The 25,229-nt window shown below is 43.1% G+C and overlaps 1 protein-coding gene across 4 annotated transcripts in view; it reads left to right on the top strand.

Moving 5' to 3' along the window:
* WDFY4 (WDFY family member 4) overlaps window positions 1–25,229 on the top strand; it is a 463,201-nt gene that overhangs the window by 192,689 nt on the left and 245,283 nt on the right. For all 4 annotated transcript variants that reach the window (XM_061634768.1, XM_061634767.1, XM_061634766.1 and 1 more), the window contains 5 exons: window positions 6,937–7,106; window positions 8,205–8,330; window positions 18,064–18,225; window positions 22,244–22,441; window positions 22,901–23,021. In XM_061634768.1, the coding sequence (XP_061490752.1) occupies window positions 6,937–7,106; window positions 8,205–8,330; window positions 18,064–18,225; window positions 22,244–22,441; window positions 22,901–23,021 (777 nt within the window). The remainder of the gene's footprint in view (window positions 1–6,936; window positions 7,107–8,204; window positions 8,331–18,063; window positions 18,226–22,243; window positions 22,442–22,900; window positions 23,022–25,229) is intronic.

Raw genomic sequence — 25,229 nt, 5'->3', positions numbered from 1 at the left:
CAGGCCTCCTCCCCTGTTCCTTACACCTTCAACTATATCTGAAGAGGAACTCGCACTAGAGAGATATGCATTTTGAAGCTAGCATACACCCCTGTGCAATTTCCCTCCAAGAAATTATAGTGGAGACACAAAAAGTGAAAACAGTTGTTCAGGTACTGTACTTGTTGGTGGTTCTTCTTAACATCCATAGAAAAACCAGGAAGAATTTTGTAGAGTTGACTTTTTGGCATGTATACTGCTGGTGGGTGTATTGTCATATTAACCTGCAAAATATTATAATTTTCTAGTCCTATACAATAACCTATGGCTGAAATATTCTGGTCAGCACACTAAATGACTGCTATGATACTCTTATGGTAGTGTAATATGACCCCTTTGATGCCTCTATAATGCATTTTATTTTATTCTGCCATTCCTCTAAGAAATTCAAGGGAGTGAACATGGTGCTATCCCATTTTATCCTCCCAACAACACTAAGGTGGGTTAGATGTTGCCCAGTTCGGATGTAACCCGTGTTGCATGCTCCACACTCCCTCTCACCTCCTTCCTTTGCATGCTAGCTTTTCAGCTTTAGTCCTGCGCTGTTTAAGCTGCAGTTCCCTGTTACATCCAAAATGGGGAATTGTGGTTTAATGTTGTTTTCTCCTGTGCATGTAAAGATGATATCAGGTGGGTAACTAGCTCCACCTTGCGGTTGAAGGCAGAAGAGCACTGTTGAATTTTGTAGGCACCTCCCACTCTGTGCAGCTCCTTGCCTCAGTTTTCTTCTGCCTTCACCAAGCATGGTGTTCTCTCTGCTATGTTGGTTCAGGCCTGTATAGTGTGTTTTCTGTATTCTGTGTTGTTAGTCTCCTTTTACTATTTTTCCCCTTCTTTTTTCCCCTATCTAAAAAAAGAGGTTTTTTCATTTGTTTCTCTCACCTCTAGAGTCTTCTGAGGTGTGAATCCCCCAGCTAAAGGGCCCCCGACCCCTCCTCCTTACACAGGCTTCTCCTTCAAAGCTCCAACGCCCTTACCTTAGAGTGGCTGCGGGAGCCAACCCACAAGGCTGTTGCATCTTCCCTCTTTAGTGGTGGTGGTGCTCAGGTCGCACAGCGAGGATCAGCCTCCCTTCGATGGCCTTCAGCGGCAGCCATCCACACGGTCGTGGAACCTTCCCTCCCAAGTCACAACTGCCTTGGGGGGGCCCACACCATCAACTCCAGCATCCCCACTCATCTCCACCACAGCCATTAACCCCCGTAAGCCCTGCTGCATGTTGCGCCCATGAGGAAGGCAACCTGCAAGTTGCACCCAGCCAAGAAGCTGAAACCACTCCCTCCCACTCCCAGACCAGACACAGCATCAGTGCCCTTACCAAGTCAGGCCTAGGGCCTGTGAGCATAAGAGAGATTCAGGCTGGATATGCTATGGTCTGCCCCTCTACCAGCAGACAGGAGGTGGCTGATGCACAAAATTTGGTGGGCAGGGCGACTCCTGAAGGATTAAGGCCTACTAATCCCAGGCAAGCCAGTGGTAGTCAACAAGGCCTGGAGAAAAAGAAGGGATACAGAGGGAAGGTCTCTCACAGCGCCACCTGCAGAACACAGAGAGACCAAGAATCCTTATCAGAGGAAGAAAGCAATCAGCCTCACCCTTCCTTACAGTCCACTTTTTCTGCAAGATCCTCTCCCGAGAATTTCACTGGCTTTCTGGAGGAACCATTGTCTCTCCATCACCTCCAGGAGACTGGGGGGGATGCTCCAGCCTTCCCCCCCTCTCTGCACAGTCAATAGCCTCATGTGGGGGGGGGCTCCAGTCAGATGTCCCTCAGGTCTAGCCTATCGAGCTGCATTTGTCAGCTCACTCTATTCAACAGTTAAGGGATCAGCTCAGGGACTCTCTCCTGGTGGATTTGGCCAGAGACCTATCTGCCTCTTCAGTTCCCTCTCATGCTGCATCTGGAGCGCAAGTAGCACAGGGCTCCTCTACATGTCACACATCAGCGCACGCACACCCTTTGCTGAACTGCTGTTCACCAGATCCTTATGCCACTGCCCAGAGCAGGCATCCCCAACCTGAAGGTACATCACTTGTTCCAGACAATGATCTAATCATCCTGGATGAAGAAGAGTGGAGTGGGGACCAATAGGATATTTCAGGAGGTGCACTTTCTCCCCCTCCTCCTCCTGTGCAAGGCAATGGAAGCCTTTACTCTGAATTGCCCAGAGGAACCCCCTGTCCCTGCAACTTCAAGGGTTTCAGCAGTGTGTCCAGACCCGCCACCCAAGTCTAGAGTACTGAAATTGCAGCAAGATCTCTAGCGCCAGGGATCTTCATTCGACAATCCCTTTGGCTATGCCACTGGGACACTGACTCCACAGCCCTTCTCAAACCTCGCCTCAGAGCCCTACATGGGAGGCAAGTTATTTGGTGAAGACGCCTTAGCCAGCATCTTGGAATCCAAGGAAAAGAATAAGTCAATGCCTTCCTCCAGGAAGAAGGATGACAGGAGACCCTTTCGGAGATCCTTTCACACATATCTCACGTCACAGTCCTTTCGAGGCTCCAGGGTGTCAGGAAGGGCAAAGGATTCCAGGGCTAGCCACCCCTTCTGAAACAGACAGCATAACCAACCTAAGGGACACAACCAACATTTCCCCAACTGATCAGGGTTTGGCTCTCAGTTGCAAGGAAACAAGCATCAGTTCTGACACCTACAATCCTCCGGTGGGAGGCCATCTCGAACACTTTGTCCACCGGAGGAGGGAGATGTCATTGGACCACTGGCTGCTACTCACCTTAAGGTATGGCCTAAGATTGGAATTCACTTCCCTACCTCCAGTGAAATTCATCCCATCCCCCCTATCGGCATCTCCAGTCAAGAGGGAAAGGGTATTACAGGCGATTTCTCATGTACTTCAAATAGAACCCGTCCCGACAGGGGAGAGATTTTTGGAACATTATTCAATCTTCTTCACCATCATGAAAAAAGATGGCTCATTCAGGGCGATACTCAATCTAAAAAGCCTGAACGAATCCATAAAGTACCAGATGTTCCTCATGGAAACACTACTTTCTATCAAGGAAGCCTTAAGGAGGGGAGACTTCCTCACTTCGATCGACCTGAAGGATCTCCACATGCCTATCTTCCCACCTCACAGGCATTACCTCAGGTTCACTGTGGGGGAGGATCACTTTCAGTACAGGGCTATGCCGTTTGGCCTGTTTTCTGCCCTGGTTGCCCTGGTGGCACACCTCTGGTTGCAGGGAGTACATTTCTTCCCCTACTTGGACAACTTCCTAATTCACTCCCCATCGTTACACAAGGCCTGGGAAGATCTACATGTCACCTTGGCCTGCCTGAAGGACCATGGGTCAACCAAGCAAAGAGCCAGTTGTCTCCATCCCAACACATTATACATCCAGGAGCCACAACAGACTTGCAGCAGGGAATTCTGCAGCTAGCACAAGAGAGTCAACAAGATACGCAATGCAGTGTCAAGTCTCATCTCTTCCACTTCAGAGGATATAATGCAATTGGCGGTTGTTCTGGGGTTGATGGTCTCCACCAAACTACACCTTGGGTGCGTCATTACTCCCACGCCCTCCAGTGAGCGCTTCTACCCTTCCAAAATAACATTGCAGCCAGGTGTCACCGCAGAGTGGTCCTGTCACCATGGGTCCATCAGTCTCTCCTTTGGTGGATTCACGAACCCAATTTGCTGAAAAGAGTTCCATTTCAAGATCCCTTTCATTCCCTGATCACATCAGACCCCAGCCTGACAGGCTGGGGAGCCATCTGTGACAGCCAAGTAGTCCAAGGAGTATGGACTTCACAGGAATCCACACTGCCCATCAATCTCCTAGAACTTCAGGCAATTCGCCTTGCTCTGAGGCACTTCGTGGTGTACAGACTGTTGGGGGCTGTCCTGGTCAGAACAGACAACGTATCAGCCAATTTGTTCTTGAACCATCAGGGAGGCACACGCTCCTCCCTCCTTCAGAAGGAAGCTTCTGTTCTGTTCCAGTGGGCGGAGAAGAATATGGACTCCATTTGGGCAGAGCATCTCAGGGGGGAGGACAATGACCAAGCGGACTGGCTGAGTCATCAAAAATTGAACCAGGGAGAATGGAAACTTCACCCACATGTGTTTCAGGAGATAGTTTCTTGCTTCGGCAGAGTTGAAGTGAACCTGTTCGCCACCCAGCACAACCGCCAGGTGAAGAGATTCTTCACCAGGTATGTGTCTCCAGAGGTGGAAGGAATAGATGCCTTGACATCCCAATGGCCTCCAGGCCAATTGTACGCCTTTCTGCCCCTTCCGATCGTTCCCAGAGTAGTTCAGAAGATCCTAACTGAAAGGGCGACAGTTCTCCTAGTAGCCCCCTGGTGGCCAAGGAGGCCTTGGTTTCCAGACCTCCTCGAGCTATTGGTCGAACCCCCATGGCAGATTCCCCTACGGAAGGACCTGCTCTCCCAGGGACAGCTTCTCCACCCAGATCCAGGCTGGTTGGCCCTTCATGTCTGGAGTTTGAGAGGAGACAGTTATTAAAGAAAGGCATTCTGCCCCAGGTACTGGAAACAATGATGGCCTCTAGAGGTCCTTCCACCGTCAGAATATACGAGGGCACTTGGAAGGCCTTCTCAGCCTGGGTGCAGAAAAAAGGTATACGACCTCGGAAAGTGGGTATCAATGAGATACTATCATTCCTTCAGGATAGTCTATCATTGGGGCTCAGAACAAACAACCTGAGGCACCAGGCTTCAGCATTATCGGCCATCCTCTCCAAATTCCCAGACGATCCATTGGGATCTCATCCCTTCCTCAGGTGTTTCCTTTGAGGGGCAACTATTTCAGTGCCACCTACGGTCCACTGATACCCAACTTGGGACCTGCACAGAGTGCTAACAGCACTCCAAAAGCCCCCATTTGAACCCTTAAATCACATTTCTCTTCGTTTGCTATTCTTTAAGGTCTTGTTTCTTGTGGCCATCACTTCGGCCTGTTGAGTGTCAAAGCTGAATGCCCTAACTGTGGATAGACAATTCTGTGTGTTCCATAAGGATAGAGTAGTTCTCCGCACAATTCGTTCCTTCTGTCCTAAAGTTTTGTCTACCTTTCACTGTCAACAAGAGCTGATACTTCCCTCCTTCTGTCCTAATCCAGTTCATCCCATAGAGAAGGCATGGCACTCACTTGACATGAAGAGCCCTTAACATGTATATTTCTAAAACAAAATCAACACACAAGACAGATAGGTAGTTTGTGTCGTTTTTGACCCAGCCTTACTGGGGAATAAGGTCTCCACCTCTACACTAGCCAGATGGATTAAAGCATGTATTACCTTGGCATATGCTTCATTACGACTGGCCCACCCGGCCAGAATAGTGGCCCACTCCACAAGAGTGGCAGCCACATCAGCAGCATTTTCACTCAGTGACTCTTTAGGCCACTCCTAACACATTTATTAAACATTACAAGATAGACACTTATGAGTCCATGGAGGCGGCCTTTGGGAGGAGAGTGTTACAGCACATCCTCTCGGATCACTAGTATTTTCAGCCCAGCGAGGTTCCCACCCTACATGGGTCAGCTTTGGTATGTCCCACCTGATATCATCTTTACATGCACAGGAGAAAAGACATTTGGTCTTACCATGACATGGTTTTTCTCTGTGCATGTCCAAAGATGATATCAGGGCCACTCCCTAGGAGAGCTGGGCTGCATTACCACACAATAGGCCTCTTGCAGAGAGTGTATGAGTGCTGTTGTCTTTTGTCTTGTGAGTGTGATTCCCATAATTCCTTCCTCGTTGATCGGCTTGTCATTGAAAACTGAGGCAAGGAGCTGCACAGAGTGGGAGCTGTACAGAGTGGGAGGTGCCTACAAAATTCAACAGTGCTCTTCTCCTTCAGCAGCAAGGTGGAGCTAGTAACCCACCTGATATCATCTTTGGACATGCACAGAGAAAACCATTTCACAGTAAGACCAAATGTCTTTTTTAGCCAGAATCTTAAACTATGGTTGATTCTGGTTGGTAATGTTAACATTAAACCACAGTATTGTGTTTTGTACATAACAGGAAACTGTAAGGGTACGTCTGAAGTGATGAAGCCAATATCCAAAGTAAGGATGGGGAAAAATTTGATTCAGTTTGCATTTGAAGCCGAATTTAACAAATGTGTGCTTTCTGAAACTATATGAGAACTGAAACAGCCATCCTTTAAAATTTGCACTTATCTGAAAATTTGAATTTTGCAATGCAGTTTGTCAACCAATGTTTACAGAAATTCATATGTAAGGGGAAAGTTTGCATTAAAATGAATATATGGAATGAAAATAACATACAAAAATGCATTATATTAGGATTGCTTGCAAAATGGGTACATTAGTCAAAACTGCAGACAAAAATGTATTAAGAGAAATTTGCAGTAAAATGCTGGAGAATTTTCTTAAGGATTTTTTTAAAATCGCAAATTGCCAAAGAAACATGGAGAACTGAATTTAAGATTAGAAAAAGAGAAACTGAGAGGACTGAAGTTGACAGATCATTCCATCCTTGAAATTCCAAAGTGAGGAGGTAAGGTGAAGTGAGAGTGGAGAGAGCATGTAGAACCATTTCTTGGTTTATAAATGGTACATCTAAAAATTACAGGGTCTGCCCAGGACCACCCAGTAACCTCTGTCCACCTGGGGTCATAGAATAGAATATGACCATCATGGTTATAGAAAAACACCTCCTCATCAGATACCTGACTCCTGCCCCAATGTAGGATCTACTCCAATAAAGCACGCCTGACTATGCAGCCTTTCCTTAGAGATCACTCTATGAAGGAGCCTGCACAAAGCTATTAATTCCCTTGCTAAATTGTTCTTCATTAGGTCAACCTGATCAATGTTTTGCCATTTCTGAGTGGTTTAGTGGAGTATTCTTTTTTGTTGTTTGATTCAGATAATTTAAAGAACTGCCCTCATATATCTAAGTGCAACCCATACTTGCTGTCTGGATTTGAAGTGCTCAGAACGTTCCTGACCAAGTTTATCCATGTCCCCAAGATCTTCTTTCTTCTGTCAGGACTGTTTTTGGCCACTCCAGTGTTTGAACCACCAGATGAAACCAAGGTAAGCCCTCTAAAAATAACCGTGAAATGAAGGGGGCTCTCTCGTTTCACCATAATAGCTGAAAAACAGACCTGGTCAGTTATTACACAAGAATGTTGATTTCACCAATTTCAGGAGGTTAGTCAGGCTGGTCCCCAAAACTCTAAACTTTTTTTAAAAAAATAATGTGCTGATTTCCCCCCCCCCCAAGCTGTGCTTAACTCATATGGTATATAGGAATTCTATTCACGTCCATGCTTCCTGTCTTGATTAGTGCTAATCTAGTGGGTCAGCAGGACAGACTAAGAATTCTGCTGCTGTCTTGCCCACCCTGTTGCCTTTCAGTCTTACCGTGGTGTTGAAGACCCCCAGGATAATTGTCCTGCGAAAGCTCAACATTTATGCCAAGGAGACTGGAACTGGTGTGGCTCAACATGATGGCCATGAGCTATCCCAACATGTATTCATTCCAGCATATGACACTGAACACACACTAGATTGGCTTTCTCTACCAGACAGGAGGATAGTGGGAGATTTCACAATCTATCTGTTGTCATGGGCAGATCATTTCCTGTTGAGATTTAGACTTAATTGCAGGCATTTCCTTCTCCAAGTGTGTGAGGCAGCTATGACAAACAGTGCTCTGCACAAAAATTATTTATTAGTTGTACTTACAGCTTGCCTTTCACCAGGGTAGATTACAAAAATGTCACAATTAAAACAATAACAATTTCCATTAAAAGCATAAAATAAAACAAAACAACTAATAACAGATTAGCAAAACACCAGCACAGAACAACAATGCATATCAATGCCTTTCCAAAAACTTCTAGATAAAAAGCAGAATATTGGTTCCACTTTGTAAACATGACTAGGTAATTTGAAACTCCCAAAATGGGGGGATACATTCTGATGAGAATTTTGGAATTCTAGACTTCCTCCATGCTCACTTTCCCCTATGTCAAACTGAACGATCTTTTATTGGGGAACACATGCCTAAGTGCTTCAACAGGAGCATTCTAGACATCCTGCTTGTTTTGTGGAGGAATACATATCTGTTGCTTGTAGACATGGAAGTAAGTCCTCTTCATGTAGATTCACAGTATACCCCTCTTTCAGGCAGATTTGGACTCATTGTTACAGTGGCTGCTGAACAACCACTATATTGATGCTGTAGCCAAAATTGGGTTGTGTCCAGAGGGAGCAGTTCTGTTGCTAGAGATGATGAAGTCATTAGTAAAACAGGTGAGTGCTGTACTGGGAATGTCACAGATCAGAATTTGATAGGTGGAAGAGTGTTTGAAGGTGAAACACCAATGTAATGATGGAGGGGGGTGGGGACAGAAACTGTCAAATAATTAGCAGTTAAGAGTAGGGCTATGCTACAATTCTGACCAATTTGGATTTCCTACTGAATTTTTCATTAATTCGCTTATTTTCTATCATTGTGGATTGGATTTTTATGTAGTGATTTTCCATTACTATTTTCAAAAACAGATTTTTTTTAACAAAAACCCTCTGAAACATTGATATTACAGTAAGTATGATAATTTTATCAATATTTCCTTTCAAAATATATTAATACCAATATTTTTAGTGAGGGGAAAAAACATCAGTAAAAGTAGCGGCTAACAAACAAAAAATGAATTCAAATTGATACTGGCCTGTTAGGTCAACAAAATGCTTTTGAAGTGGCACTGCCCTATGGAGAGTCAGGCAAAGTTGATTAACTACCAGAGTGAGGAGCATCAAATCCTAGCCAGTTGGCCATGCTGGCTGAGGTTGCTGGCAGTTAGTCCAACAATATGGAGGGCACATGTTCCCCACCCCGTGATCTAGACTACATTGATTGACAAATAGTCAAGGAATACCTAATTATTTTGAATAAGTTCAAATCTCCAGGGCCCAATGAACTGCATCCTAGAGTAATGAAGGAATTGGCTGAAGAACTTTCAAAACCACTGTGTATTACCTTTGTGAAATTATGGAGGATGGGTGAAGTATCGGGTGTGTGGAGGAGGGCTAATATTGTCCCTGTCTTCAATAAGGGGGAAACTGGGAACTACAGACTAGTGAGTCTGACATAAATCCCTGGGAAAATTCTGTAAGCACTTTGAAAACAATGCAGTGATTACTAGAAGTCGACATGACAAACCGTCTCTAAGATGCACACCTTAACGTGGTGAGGGGGTTTGAGAGTATCAAAGAAGCTGAGAGCAATGCCACCAAGAGGCTAGACTCCGAGCAGGGGCATCCCAGGCGCAGTGGTCAAAGCTGAGACACCAGACTAAGATGCACCCAAACTCAGAGGAAGGCAATGGTAAACCATCTCTGAATACCTCTTACCACAAAAACCCTATGAACAGAGTATCCAAAATGCAACATGAGTGCTAGAAGATGAGACCCCCAGGTCAGAAGGCACTCACCGAGCTACTGGAAAAGAATAAAGGACATGTACGAGTAGCACTGTGACTAATGACACAGCTGGATCAAAGCCGAAAGGAAGCCGAGAGGCCAATGCACATAGATGTGAAAGGAGAGTCCGAAGTTGTATGACATACACAATAGGAACCTGGAATGTGAGAAGCATGAACCAGGGAAACTAAGAAATTGTCAAGAAAGAAATGGAACATGTCAACATTACAATACTTGGTGTGAGTGAATTAAAATGGATGGGAATGGGACATTTTCAACCAGGCAACTACAAAATATTTTATGCAGGAAATGAGAAATTAAGAAGACAGGGGTTGCTTTAATAGTGAGAAGTGATGTAGCAAACGCAATTAGGAGCTACAATGCAAGGTCTGAGCGAGTGATATCAATGAATAAATGGGAAACCTATTAACATAACCATCATCCAAGACTACGCTCCAATGAGAAACAAAGAAGAAGAGGAATTGGAAAGATTTTATAAAGAAGTACAGGAAGAAATTGATCATACATCAAAACAAGATGTGTTGATAATCATGGAATGCCAAAGTAGGGGACAGAGAAGAACTAGAAATTGCGGGGAAATGGGGCTTAGGAGACAGAAATGAAGCAGGAGAAAAACTTATTGAATTCTGTGAAGCCAGGTATTTGTTTCTTGCAAACACATTTTTTGAGCAACCGAAAAGATGACTGTACACATGGACATCACCAAATGGCCAACATAGGAATCAAATTGATTATATAATTGATGGAAGAAGATGGAGAAGCTCCAAAACAAGACCAGGAGCAGACTGCAGTACAGATCATGAATTCATAATATCAAAAATCAGAATAAAGCTAAAGAAGAAGAACAAAGCAATCATAATTTTATTTTATTTATTTATTTAATTAAGCTTATATACCGCCCGACTAGCAACAGCTCTCTGGGCGGTGAACATTAAATGCCAAAATACAGTTAAAATAACATCCCAGAAGAATATAACGATAAAATAAGGAACAGATTCGAGGCTTTAAACTTAGGTGATGGAGAACCAGAAGAACTATGGATTGAAGTCAGAGACATGATCAGGAAAGAATGCAAAAAGACAATATCTCTAGCTAAAAAGAGAGAAAGACCTCAATGGATGACTGAAGAAACTTTTAAAATGGTTAAAGAGAGAAGGAAAGCAAAAGAAAAAGGAGATAGAAACACGGTTAGAACCCTAAATGCAACAATACAGCGACTAGTACGTAGGGACAAAGAGAACGATTAGAATAGTTATTGGACAGAAACAGAAGAGGATAACAAAAAATGTAGAACAAGAGCGCTATTCCAAACGATTAGAGAAATGAAAGGGAAATTTAAACCAAGAGTAGGGATGTTGAATAATCAACAGGGGAACACACTGACTGACCAAGATGAAATAAAAGGAAGATGGAAACAGTACAGTGAAGAACATTATAAAAGAGATAAAAGGATGACAGATTCATTCATGGAGGAACCATATGATGAAGAACCAGAAATTTTAGAATGTGAAGTGAAAGCTGTTCTCAAAATACTTCAAAGAAACAAATCTCCAGGAACAGATGGCATACCAACAGAGTTGTTACAAGCTACTGCAAAAGAATCTGTCCCAAGTTTGACAAAAATTTGTCAAGAAATATGGAAAACTAAACAATGCCCCACAGACTGGAGGCATTCGATATACATCCCAATTCCCAAGAAAGGGGATCCCAGGGAATGGGGTAATTATCAAATATTGCCTTAATATCCCTTGTAAGTAAAGTAATGCTCAAGATTCTACAACAAAGGCTGTTACCATATATGGAGCGAAAAATGCCAGACTTCCAAGCTGCTTTTAAAAAGGAAAGAGGCACCAGAGATCATATTGCAAACATATGTTGGATAATGGAACAGACCAAGGAATTTCAGAAGGAAATCATCCTGTGCTTTATAGATTACAGCAAAGCCTTTGATTGTGTAGATCATGAAAAACTATGGAATACTTTAAAAGAAATGGGGGTGCCACAGCATCTCATTGTCCTGAAGTGCAAACTATACTCGAGAAGAGGCTACTGTAAAGACAGAATGTGGAGAAACCGATTGGTTCCCAATCAGAAAGGGTGTGAGAGAGGGGTGTATTTTATCGCCCTATTTGTTTAATCTATATGCGGAACATATCATATGGAAAGCGGGATTGGACCAAGATGAAGGAGGTGTGAAAACTGAAGAGAGAATTATCAATAATTTAAGATGTGCAAACGATACCATACTACTAGCAGAAACTAGTAATGATTTGAAACAAGTGCTGATAAAAGTTAAAGAGGAAAGCACAAAAGCAGGACTACAACTGAACGTCAAGAAGACTAAAGTAATGACAACAGAAGATTTATGTAACTTTACAGTTGACAATGTGGACATTGAACTTGTCAAGGATTATCAATACCTTGGCACAGTCATTAACCAAAATGGAGACAATAGTCAAGAAATCAGAAGAAGGCTAGGACTGAGGAGGGCAGCTATGAGAGAACTAGAAAAGGTCCTCAAATGCAAAGATGTATCACTGAACACTAAAGTCAGGATCATTCAGATCATGGTACAGTAGGGCCCTGCTTTTCGGCGTTCTGCTTCTCGACGTTCTGCTAATATGACGGTTTTCAATTACAGTAGGGCCCCACTTATATGGCGCTTTTCGGTGTTTTTCGGCTGTTCGGTGCCATTTTATTATCAATGTTCCACTTTTTGGCGCTTTTCGCTTTTCGGCAGGGGTCTGGAACCTAACCCGCCGTATGAGTGGGGCCCTACTGTATTCCTGATCTCTATGTATGAATGTGAATGTTGGACAGTGAAAAAAGCAGATGAGAGAAAAATCAACTCATTTGAAATGTATTGGGAGAGAGCTTTGCAATTCCAACAAGGAAAAAAGGGGGGAAACAGCAGAAGAAGCCAATGTGGCTTCACAAAAAGCTTAGAGAGGACCTGAAAACAAAAAAGGACACATACAGGAAGTGGAAAGAAGGCCAGGCCATAAGGGAAGAGGAGAGACACGTAGCAGGGAATTGCAGGGATGGCGTCAGGAAGGCTAAAGCTGAGAATGAGCTGACATTAGCGAGAGATGCTAAAAGCAATAAAAAAGCTTTCTTCATGTATGTCCATAGTAAAACAGAGAGAAAAGAAATGGTGGTACAATTACTCAATGAGGATGGCAAAATGATAACAGATGACAAAGAAAAGGCAGAAGTGCTCAATTCCTACTTTGGCTCAGTCTTCTCCCAAAAAAGGGTCTGTGACCCTCCTGGGAAACATGAAGTAGAAGGGGCAGGATTGGAGCTTGAGATAGATAGACAAATGATCAAGGAATACCTAATCACTTTGAACAAGTTCAAATCGGCAGGGCCTGATAAACTGCATCCTAGAGCAATGGTTCCAACCTTTATGAGTATGGGACCCGTTTTATAAGCTTAAAACTTTGTGACCCCCTCCCCCCAGGGAGGCAGGCTGGCTGCCAGGAAGGAAGGGGAAAAGCAGCCTTTCCTTGCAGCCTTGCTTCTTTTTGCTTCACAAAAAAAGCCCTCTCCTCTCATTCTGAGTAAGGGTGTCATCAGCAGCGGCAGTGCCAGGAGATGGGAGTCAGTGACAGTATCCCCCTCTTCTTCCTGGTAGCTTCACCCTCAGCCTCCTTTGGCATATGCCATGTGTTCTATAGGCGGATGCCTGCCCTTGGTGTGCCTGAAAGACACTCTGGCACTTCAGCAAAAGTCCTCCCCTCTTGTTTGGGGCAAGGGGGAGGTATCATCTGCACCCGCAGAAGGAAGCAGAAAGTATCCAGGGAGTGAAGACTAAAAAAAAAAAATTTCATTTCGTTACTATTCGTGGCCCCCTCTGATTACTTTGTGCCCCCCCCAGGGGTCACGGCCCCCAGGTTGGAAACCACTGTCCTAGAGTATTGAAGGAACTGGGTGAAGAACTCTCAGAACCGCTCTCTATTATCTTTGCGAAATCATGGAGGACTAGCGAAGTGCCGGATGACTGGAGGACAGCTAATGTTGTCCCTATCTTCAAAAAGGGCAAGAAGGAGGAACTGGGGAACTACAGACCAGTCAGCCTAACATCAATCCCTGGAAAAATTCTGGAGCACATTATAAAGCAGTCAATCTGTAAGCACCTTGAAAGCAATGCAGTGATTACTAGAAGCCAACATGGATTTATGAAGAACAAATCCTGCCAAACTAATCTCATCTCATTTTTTGATTGGGTAACCTCCCTTGTAGACTGTGGGAATGCTGTGGACATAATATATCTCAACTTCAGCAAAGCTTTTGACAAAGTGCCCCATGATATTCTGATTAGCAAACTAGCTCGATTAGCTGGATGGAACAACTATTAGATGGACACAGAGCTGGCTCCAGAATCGTACTCAAAGAATGCCATATGTTGTATCATTTGCAAATTTAATAAGTATTCCCTGCATTCCCTCATCCAAAGTATTAAAAACATAGTTGAAGAGCACTGGGCCCAGGACCGAGCCCTGCAGTACCCTGCCCTTTACCTTCCCCCAGTATGAGAAGCAAGTATTGATAAGAACTCTTTGAGTACAATTCTGTAGCCAACTATGTATCCACCTGATAGTTGTTCCATCCAGCCCACATCTAGCTAAGCTTATTAATCATAGGGCATTTTGTCATGTTGTTGTTGTTGTTATTGTCTTCAATTCGATGGCGACCTTATGAATCAGTGACCTCCAATAGCATCTGTCATGAACCATCATGTCCATATCTTGTAAGTTCAGGTCTGTGGCTTCCTTTATGGAATCAATCCATCTCTACTTTGGTCTTCCTCTTTTTCTACTCCCTTCTGTTTTTCCCAGCATTATTGTCTTTTCTAGTGAATCATGGGAAGCATTATGTGTCCAAAGTATGATAACCTCAGTTTCATCATTTTAACTTCTGGTGATAGTTCTGGTTTAAACTGTTCTAACACCCAATTATTTCTCTTTTTCGTGGTCCATGGTATCATAGAATCATAGAATAGTAGAGTTAGAAGGGGCCTATAAGGCCATTGAGTCCAACCCCAAATCAAAGCATTCCCGATAGATGGCTGTCCAGCTGCCTCTTGAATGCCTCCAGTGTCGGAGAGCCCACTACCTCTCTAGGTAATTGGTTCCATTGTCGTATGGCTCTAACAGTTAGGAAGGTTTTCCTGATGTCCAGTGAAATCTGGCTTCCTGCAACTTGATCCCATTATTCTGTGTCTTGCACTCTGGGATAATCAAGAAGAGATCCCAGCCCTCCTCCATGTGACAACCTTTCATGTACTTAAAGAGTACTATCATATCTCCCCTCAGTCTTCTCTTCTCCAGGCTAAACATGCCCAGTTCTTTCAGTCTCTCCTCATAGGGCTTTGTTTCCAGTCCCCTGATCATTTTTGTTGCCCTCCTCTGAACCTGCTCCAGTTTGTCTGCATCCTTCTTGAAGTGCAGAGACCAGAACTGGATGCAGTATTCAAGATGAGGCCTAACCAGTGCTGAATAGAGGGGAACTAGTACTTCACACAATTTGGAAACTATACTTCTGTTAATGCAGCCTAATATAGCATTTGCCTTTTTTGCAGCCACATCGCACTGTTGGCTCATATTCAGCTTGTGATCAACGACAATTCCAAGATCCTTCTCACATGTCGTACTGCTGAGCCAAGTATCCCCCATCTTATAGCTGTGCATTTGGTTTCTTTTTCCTAGCTGTAGAACTTTGCATTTATCCCTGTTGAACTTCATTCTGTTGTTTTCAGCCCAATGCTCCGGCCTATCATGTTCCTTTTGAATTTTGTTTCTGTCTTCCATGGTATTAGCTATGCCCCCCAACTTTGTATCATCTGCAAATTTGATACACATGCTTTGTACCTCCGCATCCAAGTCGTTAATAAAAATGTTAAAGAGCACTGGGCCCAGGACCGACCCTGTGGTACCGCACTCATTACTTCCGCCCAGTTTAAGAAGGAACCGTTGATAAGCACTCTTTGAGTACGATTCTGGAGCCAACTGTGGATCCATCTAATAGTTGTTCCATCCAGCCCACATTTAGCTAGCTTGCTAATTAGACTATCATGGGGCACTTTGTCAAAAGCTTTGCTGAAGTTGAGATATATTATGTCCACAGCATTCCCATAGTCTACAAGAGAGGTTACTCGATCAAAAAATGAGATGAGATTAGTTTGGCAGGATTTGTTCTTCATAAATCCATGTTGGCTTCTAGTAATCACTGCAGTGCTTTCAAGGTGCTTACAGACTGACTGCTTTATAATGTGCTCCAGAATTTTTCCAGGGATTGATGTTAGGCTGACTGGTCTGTAGTTCCCCAGTTCCTCCTTCTTGCCCCTTTTGAAGATAGGGACAACATTAGCTCTCCTCCAGTCATCCGGCACTTCACCAGTCCTCCATGGTTTTGCAAAGATAATAGAGAGCGGTTCTGAGAGTTCTCCAGCCAGTTCCTTCAATACTCTAGGATGCTGTTTATCGGGCCCTGCCGATTTGAACTTGTTCAAAGTGATTAGGTATTCCTTGATCATTTGTCTATCAATCTCAAGGTCCAATCCTGACCCTTCTACTTCATGTTTTCTGGGAGGGTCATAGGCCCTTGTTTGGGAGAAGACTGAGCAAAAGTAGGAATTGAGCAGTTCTGCCTTTTCTTTGTCATCTGTTATCATTTTGCCATCCTCATTGAGTAGCTGTGCCACTATTTCTTTTCTCTGTCTTTTACTATGGACATACCTGAAGAAAGCTTTTTTGTTGCTTTTAGCAACCCTCACTAGCCTCAGCTCATTCTCAGCTTTAGCCTTCCTGACACCATCCCTGCAATTCCGTGATACCTGCCTGTACTCTTCCTTTGTGGCCTGACCTTCTTTCCACTTCCTGTATGTGTCCTTTTTTGTTTTTCAGGTCATCTCTAATCTTTTTGTGAAGCCACATTGGCTTCTTCTGCTGTTTCCCCCCTTTTTTCCTTGTTGGAATTGCTTGCCATTGCGCTTTTAGAATTTTCATTTTTAGAAACTCCCACCCATGTTGGACTCCTTTTCTCATTAGGGTGGCTTGCAATGGAACCGTACTTACAATTGTTCTGAGTTTATTAAAATCAGCTTTCCTGAAGTCCAGGGTGCACGTATGGCTACTCTTAGCTTTTGCTTCTGTTAAAATCAAGAATTCAAGTATGGTGTGGTCACTTTCCCTCAGAGTTCCCGTAACTGCCACTTCATCCACCAAATCATCTCTATTGGTTAGAATCAAGTCCAGGATAGCTGATCCTCTGGTTGCTTCCATCCACTTTCTGTAGGAGGAAGGTATCTCCAACACAAGTTAGAAATTTCTTGGAGGGGCCATGTTTGGCAGAATTTGTCTCCCAACAGATAATAAGGTAATCAAAGTCCCCCATTACTACTACATCATGCCTCCTCAAAACATTGGCATTTGCTTTTCAAAAGTTTATTCTCATCTTTTCCTTGATTGGGTGGTCGGTAGTAGACTCCAAGCACCACATTCCTTTTATTACTTGCCCCATTAATTTTAATCCAGATCATCTTGGTGGAGCTACCAAGCTCATCTTCCTGTATTTCTGTGCAGGAATATATATTTTTAACATATATTTTTAACCTCCCTTTTTACTCATTCTGTGCTTCTTCAACAAGTTGTATCCTTCAATTGCTGTATTCCAGTCATGGGAGTCATCCCACCAAATTTCAGTTATACCTATCAAGTCATAATTGCCCTCCTGTATTAAGAGTTCAAGTTCGTCCTGCTTGTTTCCCATGCTCTGCACATTAGTATACAGACATCGAAGACCATGTGACTGATGGCTTGGCTTCCTTACTACATTTTTCTCAGGACTGTTACTGGGCCCTATTAGAGCCGATCTCTCTGGTCCAGCTACTGTGCATAAACCTTCATCAGTTGTTACCACCAAGTTTACATCTCCCTCCCCCTTAGGATTCAGTTTAAAGCCCTCCTGATGAATTTCTCCATGTTGTGGCCAAACACATTCTTCCCAGTCCTTGTGAGATGCAGCCCATCACTTGCCAGCAATCCATCTTCCAGGAAACATAGCCCATGGTTCCAGAATCCAAATCTCTCACATCTGCACCGCCTTCGTAGCCATTCATTCACACAGAGTATTTTTCTTTCCCTTTCTACTCCTCTTCAAAGTACTGGAAGGATGGATGAAAAAACATGACTTGATCAAACTGAGATGGAAATCAGCTTAGGGTGACTGAAAACTACAACTGTCATGAATTGATTGTTGTAAGTCACCCAGTTAGTTAAAGCAGGGGTGAGGAACTGGATCTGGCTAGAGGGCCAGAACAAGAGAGGGCCAGAACAAGAAGTGGTCAACTCTCTGTGGGCCACCTGTTCTGTTATGTGGTTTTGCTAAAATGGCTTTGTAGGCCAAATGAGGAGGCTTTGTGGGCCTAATTAGGCCTGCAGGCCAGATGTTCTCTACCATTGAGTTAAAGGTTTCTTGCATTTGTATGTTAGCAGATAAATTGTTGCTTTGTTGACTAACTTCTTATATTTGTATCCAGACACCAGCAGGTACAGAAGATTCTTGGGAGATCACCTACCCAGGGCACATCTTGCAGTTCTTCTATCTCGTATATCACAGATACCCTCAAGATCCCCTTTGGTACAACGCTGACTTCCTCCAAGCCTTGGCCTTGGTCATCTTTCCCTCTGTGCTACCTCAGGTATGAACAGCCATTTGGGCTTGTTATATAGATTCTGTCCCTCAGAAGATAGCATGGGCTATTGACATGGACTATAGCTACATATCCGTGCCCTTAAGTGCAGGATTTGTTTGTTTTGTGCACAAATTGTAGCATGGGGTTCAATATCCAAGAAATGGGGGGAAAGAAGCTTTAATGTTGCCCCACTAGGGTCCCAATATAGATGTCCACCCTCCATTCCCACCAACGTACCTGCAATTTGCACTGCAGAGAAAGCTCCTCTCAGTGGAAGCTTTTTAACCAGTAGGTTGGTGTGGAGGGGTAGTGGCACTTACCTCACTGGTATCACTGCGCCTTACTAAGGAGGAGAGGGGTGAGGTGGCAAGTGGGCCAGTGAAGTCTAAATGCACCAACAGGAGCACCAGATTGGCTGTGCCAGTGCGTTTGCATCCTACTCATCTCCATGCCTCTTCATCCCACTTCCTCACAGTAGGGCACAGAGATGCTGGTAATGGAAAGTCAGGTAATTACCACCACCCCTCCATACAAAATGCTACTGTTTTTTACCAGTACAAATTGCAGGCACATAGAGACCAATCTTGATCAAGACCCTAGAAGGGAGCAAAGGAACGGTTAAAACCTTCTTATATCCCATGTTAGGGTTCCAGTCCAGTTTAGCCCCCAAGGAAGCAGTGCTGTTCAGATTATTTTTGCTTATTTGTTTAACCAGGGATGGGAACCTCCAGCCAACAGGCCAAACTTGGTTCACCAGCCTCCCCATTTGGCCCACAAGACTATTTGGGGGCAGCTACGCCCACCCACCCTACACCTGACACTAGGTGACACCAGATATACATGACAGGTGGGACAGGTGAGGACAGGGCTTCAAAGGAACAATCAGGAGCTTAAAGTGGGCTCCTGATTGTTCTTTTGCTGGAGCAAGGTGCACTCCCAACTGCCCATCGCCTGATGGGTGGTAGGAGTGTGCTGCAAGGAGGGGGAAGTGGTTTCTATTCCCCACTTCTCCCTCCTTCCCAGCATTGCTCTTTGAAGCCCCCCTGCATGGCTTCCTTCCACCTCTGGTATCAGAGGTAGAAAGAAGTGTGGAGTAGCTTCCAAAGCCCAGGACTGCCAATACCCCTTGTGCTGTGGTTCCCAAGCTTGGAAATGCCATGCAATGGATTTTGACAGGTGGGCAGGATAACTCCCGTGTCAATCATGTGACATCATAATAAATTAAACTTTAAACAATGCATGGCACTTCAGTGCTGGAGGGTGAGGAGTGTACAGACATCAGCTGCATTAAAAAAATAGATAAGAGAGAGAAAAGGCAACTTGTTTGGGCCTGGGGTGCAAGTGATACTGGGTGGAAAATCTTCTTCCAGCTACAAAACAACCCCCCCCCCCCGTAAAAACCTCAAACCAGATATTGGTGAGCAAGTGCAGTGAGAGATGGAAAGAGTTGGGGTGAAGGACAGGGCCGCTGTTCTTTTCACTTATAGTGTAGAGCAGGTCAATGAGAACAGCATTTCAGTCCTCCCTTCACGTGGAGTCAGGAGTTCCAATCCAAGAACAGCTCGAGGGGAAGAGGCAACTGGTCGTATTCCTTGCTCACATTCAGCCCTTTTAGGCAGAAGCAAAAGCTATCCACCACCCAAGCAGTTTATGTTCCTATTTGCTTGTCCTTGCACCACTTGTTTGCAGCCTTCTTGGTCTAAATATTATTTATTTATTTATTTATTGCCTTTCTTTTCATGATCGAAACCCAAGGCAGCTTACATATGACTCCCAGGTGGTCTCCCATCCAGGCACTGACCAGACCTGACCCTGCTTAGGGAGCTGGCCTTGTGCCTTCAGACCATAGCCTGGGACAGAAGTGCTCCTGTATTGGGAAAGGAACAACACATTTAGCCTAAAAATACATATTTACAGTGCAAAAAGGGTTAACAAAAGGTGTAAAATGTGGGTTGATGGGTTCATTGGGATTGTGTTTTTGTAGCTATAGAATTTTAAGAGAATCCACAAAAGCAGTGTAAGTTCAATATCTCCAATCAGGAAAATAAATAAAAAGTTACTTTGTTTTGAAAATAGTGACAGGATGGGTAGAGTGAGTTGCTGGACTCCATTACTCCTGCATTTGTTCTCCACATAGCAACTCAGTGAGATTTGTAGGGTATGGGATTATGCTTAGCTTGAGCCTTGGGAAAATGCAATTTCACCTTAGCTCATCTAAGGATGAGCAAAGGGAAAGGGCAATTGGATTGGAAAGAGCGTCCAGCTAAGTATGAGCTAAGTTGGAGAATGTCATCTGAATTCTATATAACCGCTGCATTAGTACAGCTTATTCCAGATCCAAGAAAAGTCTTATCTCGTGCTGGCCCTGGGTCATCTGTAGGGATGGAGGAGAAATCAGTTTTAAATAGATTTATACATAGACTCTGATAGTTCCAGCTGAGCTTTGCCAACATCCGGCTCCCTTGCATTGAATGCCCGCTTATGCCCAAGCCACTTGTGCAGTATCAGGTTGTATTTTTTTAAAAAAAACCTAGTTAATTATATGCAAAATGACATGCAAAAATCGTATATTATACATTTTAGAGATGAAATGGTCTGTCAGTTTTGGTTCTCTCGGTTTCTAATTTCTTCTAATCTTAAATTCAGATTTTCATATCTCTGCAGCACTTTGCAAATTTTTAAAAACCATCATAAAAATGTGTCAGTATTTTAGTGTGAATATTTCCTAATAAATACTTTTTTGTATGCAGTTTTGACTAATGTACACATTTTTGCCATTTATCCTAATATAATGTATTTTGTATGTCATTTTCACCAATGTATTCATTTTGTGCACTCTTTCCCATAACATATGCATTTTTTAAAACATTGCCTGATTGGAGAACTGCCTTGCAAAATTAAGTGCGAATTTCAAAGGATTCCTGTATTTCAGTTCTCATATTGTTTTAGAACCTGCAAATTTAATAAATTCGGCTTAAAACTCAAACAATCGAATTGCTCTCTCATCTCTACATATGATAGAGTCAAGCCCCACGAAGTGGAAATGGACTGCCTTCAAGTCAATTCTGACTTATGGTGACCCTATGAATAGGGTTTTCGTGGTAAGATGTATTCAGAGGGGGTTTACCATTGCCTTCCTCTGAGGCTGAGAGACAGTGACTGGCCCAAGGTCACCCAGGGAGCTTTATGGCTATGTGGGGATTCGAACCCTGGTCTCCCAAGTCATAGTCCTACACTCTAACCACTATGCCACACTGGCTCTCATACAGTACTATATTTTTGCAGCATAATTTTATAAGTAATAATATATACTTTTTATATAATTATATGCATCATTTTATGTATATGTTTATGTGCTGGTTATTTTAGGGTACCTGGAGTGAATACTATAATATTATATGTATAATAATGTGCAGATCCCTTGATGATCTACTGTGACCAAGAAGTCAATATGTGGATAAAATTTCTCACAGATTCTGCCTTGAGCTCCAGTTTTAAAACTCCAAACGGTTTAGATCAGGCTACATTAGTAACCATGTATTCACATACAGAAGTGCACAAGGATCAAAATAAACTTCATAAAATAAACTTTGCGATTGATGCCACCTCTGGGTGAGATATTCATGAGTGATCAATGAGAAATGGGAACTTTTCTCTGTGAGAGACTGTGCTGCAACTCCAGGACGCTCACCCCATCAACATCCATCTCTGTGTCTTTTCGTGTTAGAAATTGAAAACACTTTTCTTTTGACAGAAGTTTAATGTATGACATCTTTTAATTGTACTGCTTCAAGTTTTTAATATATACATCTTTTAGCCTCACCTCTCCTAAAACATTAAATAAAAACAAGAATGTGTTTTTATGATTATATTGTACTGTACTGTATCAAGCTATAAAATGCACCAGATATTATTATTATTATTATTATTATTTCTCCACCACCCTTTTTTGTGAGACATGAAGAGTGAGTGCAGAGATAAATAGTCCAAAAGAGTGTCCCTGCTAATTATTCTCTTTCTACAGGGCAGCTGTAAGCATGTTTCATCTTCCAATAGCCTGACTGCTGCCTCTGGCAGTGAAAAAAGTGATGTCTTTCCTTCTTCTCTGCCCCTGCACCCTGCAAGGAAGCAAGTGTGGGACTTCATACGCCTCCTCCTGATGGAATCAATACTTCTTTTCTCAGCCCATAGACAGTGGCACCCCTTGGAGTTGCTTCTTGAGGTCTGATCCATTTGACAAGAATAGTATCCATACCTTGGGATGATTTGGGGTTAAAGAGGAGAGGGTTGGGGAAATGTTTGTAGTGCTCAAGGGCATGCAGAAATCTGCTGCTAACATGGTCTGAAGCATTCCTATCAGATAGTAGGGCAAGTCCCTGTTAACAGCAGTATCTTTAAAAGGAGATTCTAAGCAGGACAGTTTTGAGATTCAGTGGGTAGGAGAAGGGGTGCTTAAAACTCTGCCCACCTACTGCCATTGTTGCCTTGCAGCCTCCCTCAGCTATTTTGACATGTATTGGGGTTCCAGACCCAAGATTGCAATGAAAAGCCTGCACAATGGAGTTGGAGATACATTGACAAAGTTCCTCAGAGACTCCTGGCTCAGAACAGGATTTCTCTTTAGGGTTTGCCCATTGGCATTTCCTGCAGACTTGATAATTTATATGTTATTACTATGCAGGCTTCTGAAGAGAACTCCACCACTGAGCAGAAGAAATGCTTCCAGACAGAGATCCTGCTTTCCATTATAGATATCTTCTACATAATTGGTCAAGATAATGGGAAGACTTCAGTCTTAAGAGGTGAGTGCCATAAGTAGCTAAGTCTGAATTTACTGAATTTATGGACAGAAGGTAGATTATGAATCACTGACCAACATCAAGTGGACCAACAGGTAGGAATCTTGCCCAAGGTCTCTGTCTCACTCATCCAGCAAGGCATTTCTTTTGTTTCTAAAGCAAGAGCAACATGCTCAAGATCACTCAGCCTATATTACCTATGCCTTACCTGTTAATAATGCCTAGCAGTTTTGCCCTATAAATGTGAAATTTATTGATGGACCATAGAGAAAATGGCTAGAGAGATTTTTTTGCCTAGAATTCAGGATAGTCCACTGATTGACTGGCTGCAGTTTTAGGACAAAGGAGGTACATCTTCCCACAGTATGTAATTAATTTATGGGATTTGCTTCCACAAGATGAGATAATAGGCATTGTATAGATTAGGAATGAACTAATCAGTATTTTTGGACGGTGTCAATTTTGTATGTGATCATTCATGTGCATTTGTATGCATTGTATATTTTATCACAAACTGCATATTTAATTTTGTATTTTATTTCAGTGCATGCATTTTTGAATGTATTTTATCCTAAGATACATATTTTAAATACATTTTGGTACATTTTTGAGCTAAGAATTTTATTGCAAAATTAGGAGAAGTGCGAAACCCAAAAGATCATAGTTCTGCAAGTATCTATGAGTTTAATTTGCTAAAAGTCTGGATCAAACAATTTTCTGCTTCTTTGCTAGTTTAGATAGAAGAGAGTTAGAAAAATTCATAGAGGAATAGTCTTTAAATGGTGACATGTCATGATGGCTAAAACAAGATATTGGACTATATGAAGCATTGGTTTGATCCACTAGGTTTCTTCTTTACCTAGTTTAAGAACAGAATCATTTGGGCAATATCAACAATTTGCTTTTTTCCATTTCTACAAAAACAATCAAAGTATTTTATTACAAAATATTTCACTCCTTGGTGTTGTCCAGACAATGTTCTAGTTGAGTCCTAGCGTGATTTGGAACATTTTTGGCACACTCTTGGGGTGTACATGTGTGGGGATGAAACTCTTCCTTAGTTGCCATATCTTGAGTCAGATCATCTAGCTCAGTGTTGTCCACACTGACTGGCAGTATCTCTCCAGGGTTTCAGACAGGGTCCTCTCCATCCCTACCTAGAAATGGTGGGGATTGAATCACAGGCCTTCTGCATGCAAAGTAGATTCTTTACCAATGAGCTACGAGCCTTCCAAGGGGTGAACATTTAGTGAAGTGCATGTTACAGTTCTTATAGTTACAAGGTGGTCTGAGAACATTTTTTTCCTTATAAAAACTTTTTTAAAAGTAGGTGGAAAGGCCAGAAACCTTCCAGATGCTACATGACAGCAGAGCATTATTTCTAAGAGCACTGTATGGAAAAAAGATAGGATAGGCATCTCTTCCCACTCCAATATATTGTTGTGAGCCTCCCCAATCTCCGAATGGTGAGATTTCAGGGGTCCCTGCGCTCATCCAGGGTTTGGTTTCCTTTGGGAAGAAGGTCAGCAGAGACTGCGCTGTCTTTATGAAATTTATTTATTTACACACATTCCAACCTGAGCTTAGGTTTTATCCAGCTTTTCCATCAGTGTTACAGGAGGTATCCTATAGCCATGATGCAGAGAGCCAGCCTCTCTGCCTGCCTCCAGTTCCCAGGCATTCTCCACTCTAAAAACACTCAAAGCATAAACCTCTGCTAGCTGCCAGGAGGGTGAGGGAGGCTCTCCTGCAGAGTTTAAATGACAAAAAGATCTTCCTGGCCCATTTTCCAGTTGCTGGGCACTTGAAAGACCCATTAGCAAAGTGGCCACTCTATTAGCTTAACAAAAGAAACTCATCTAGCCAGCAGAGCCAGCCCCAAGGCACAGGATTCCAAATCAGAGGATGGAAGGGGACCCACAGGGATCATCCATTCCAACCCCCATACTCGTAACTCATAGTGCTCTTATTTTAAAAACCTTTTACAAAAAGAATAAAAATAAATTTAAAGCACGTTGCCCTCCTTATAATCGTAACTTTACTAATTTATTTCCCTTCAAAAAAGTCAAATTACTTTCTCTCGGCTACCCATGGATTTTGCCAAATCCTCCCATACCTTCTTTGGGGCAGGGGAGGTTGACAAGGTAGATGGAGTATTTTGCACAGCCCCACTGTCTTCAACATTTATCTTGCAGTATATGAAATTTGTCC

Source organism: Rhineura floridana, chromosome 7, assembly GCF_030035675.1.
Source record: "Rhineura floridana isolate rRhiFlo1 chromosome 7, rRhiFlo1.hap2, whole genome shotgun sequence".
Lineage (NCBI taxonomy): Eukaryota > Metazoa > Chordata > Lepidosauria > Squamata > Rhineuridae > Rhineura > Rhineura floridana.
The sequence above is the reverse complement of the archived record's forward strand: the minus strand, read 5'-3'. Positions and strand labels throughout refer to the sequence as shown.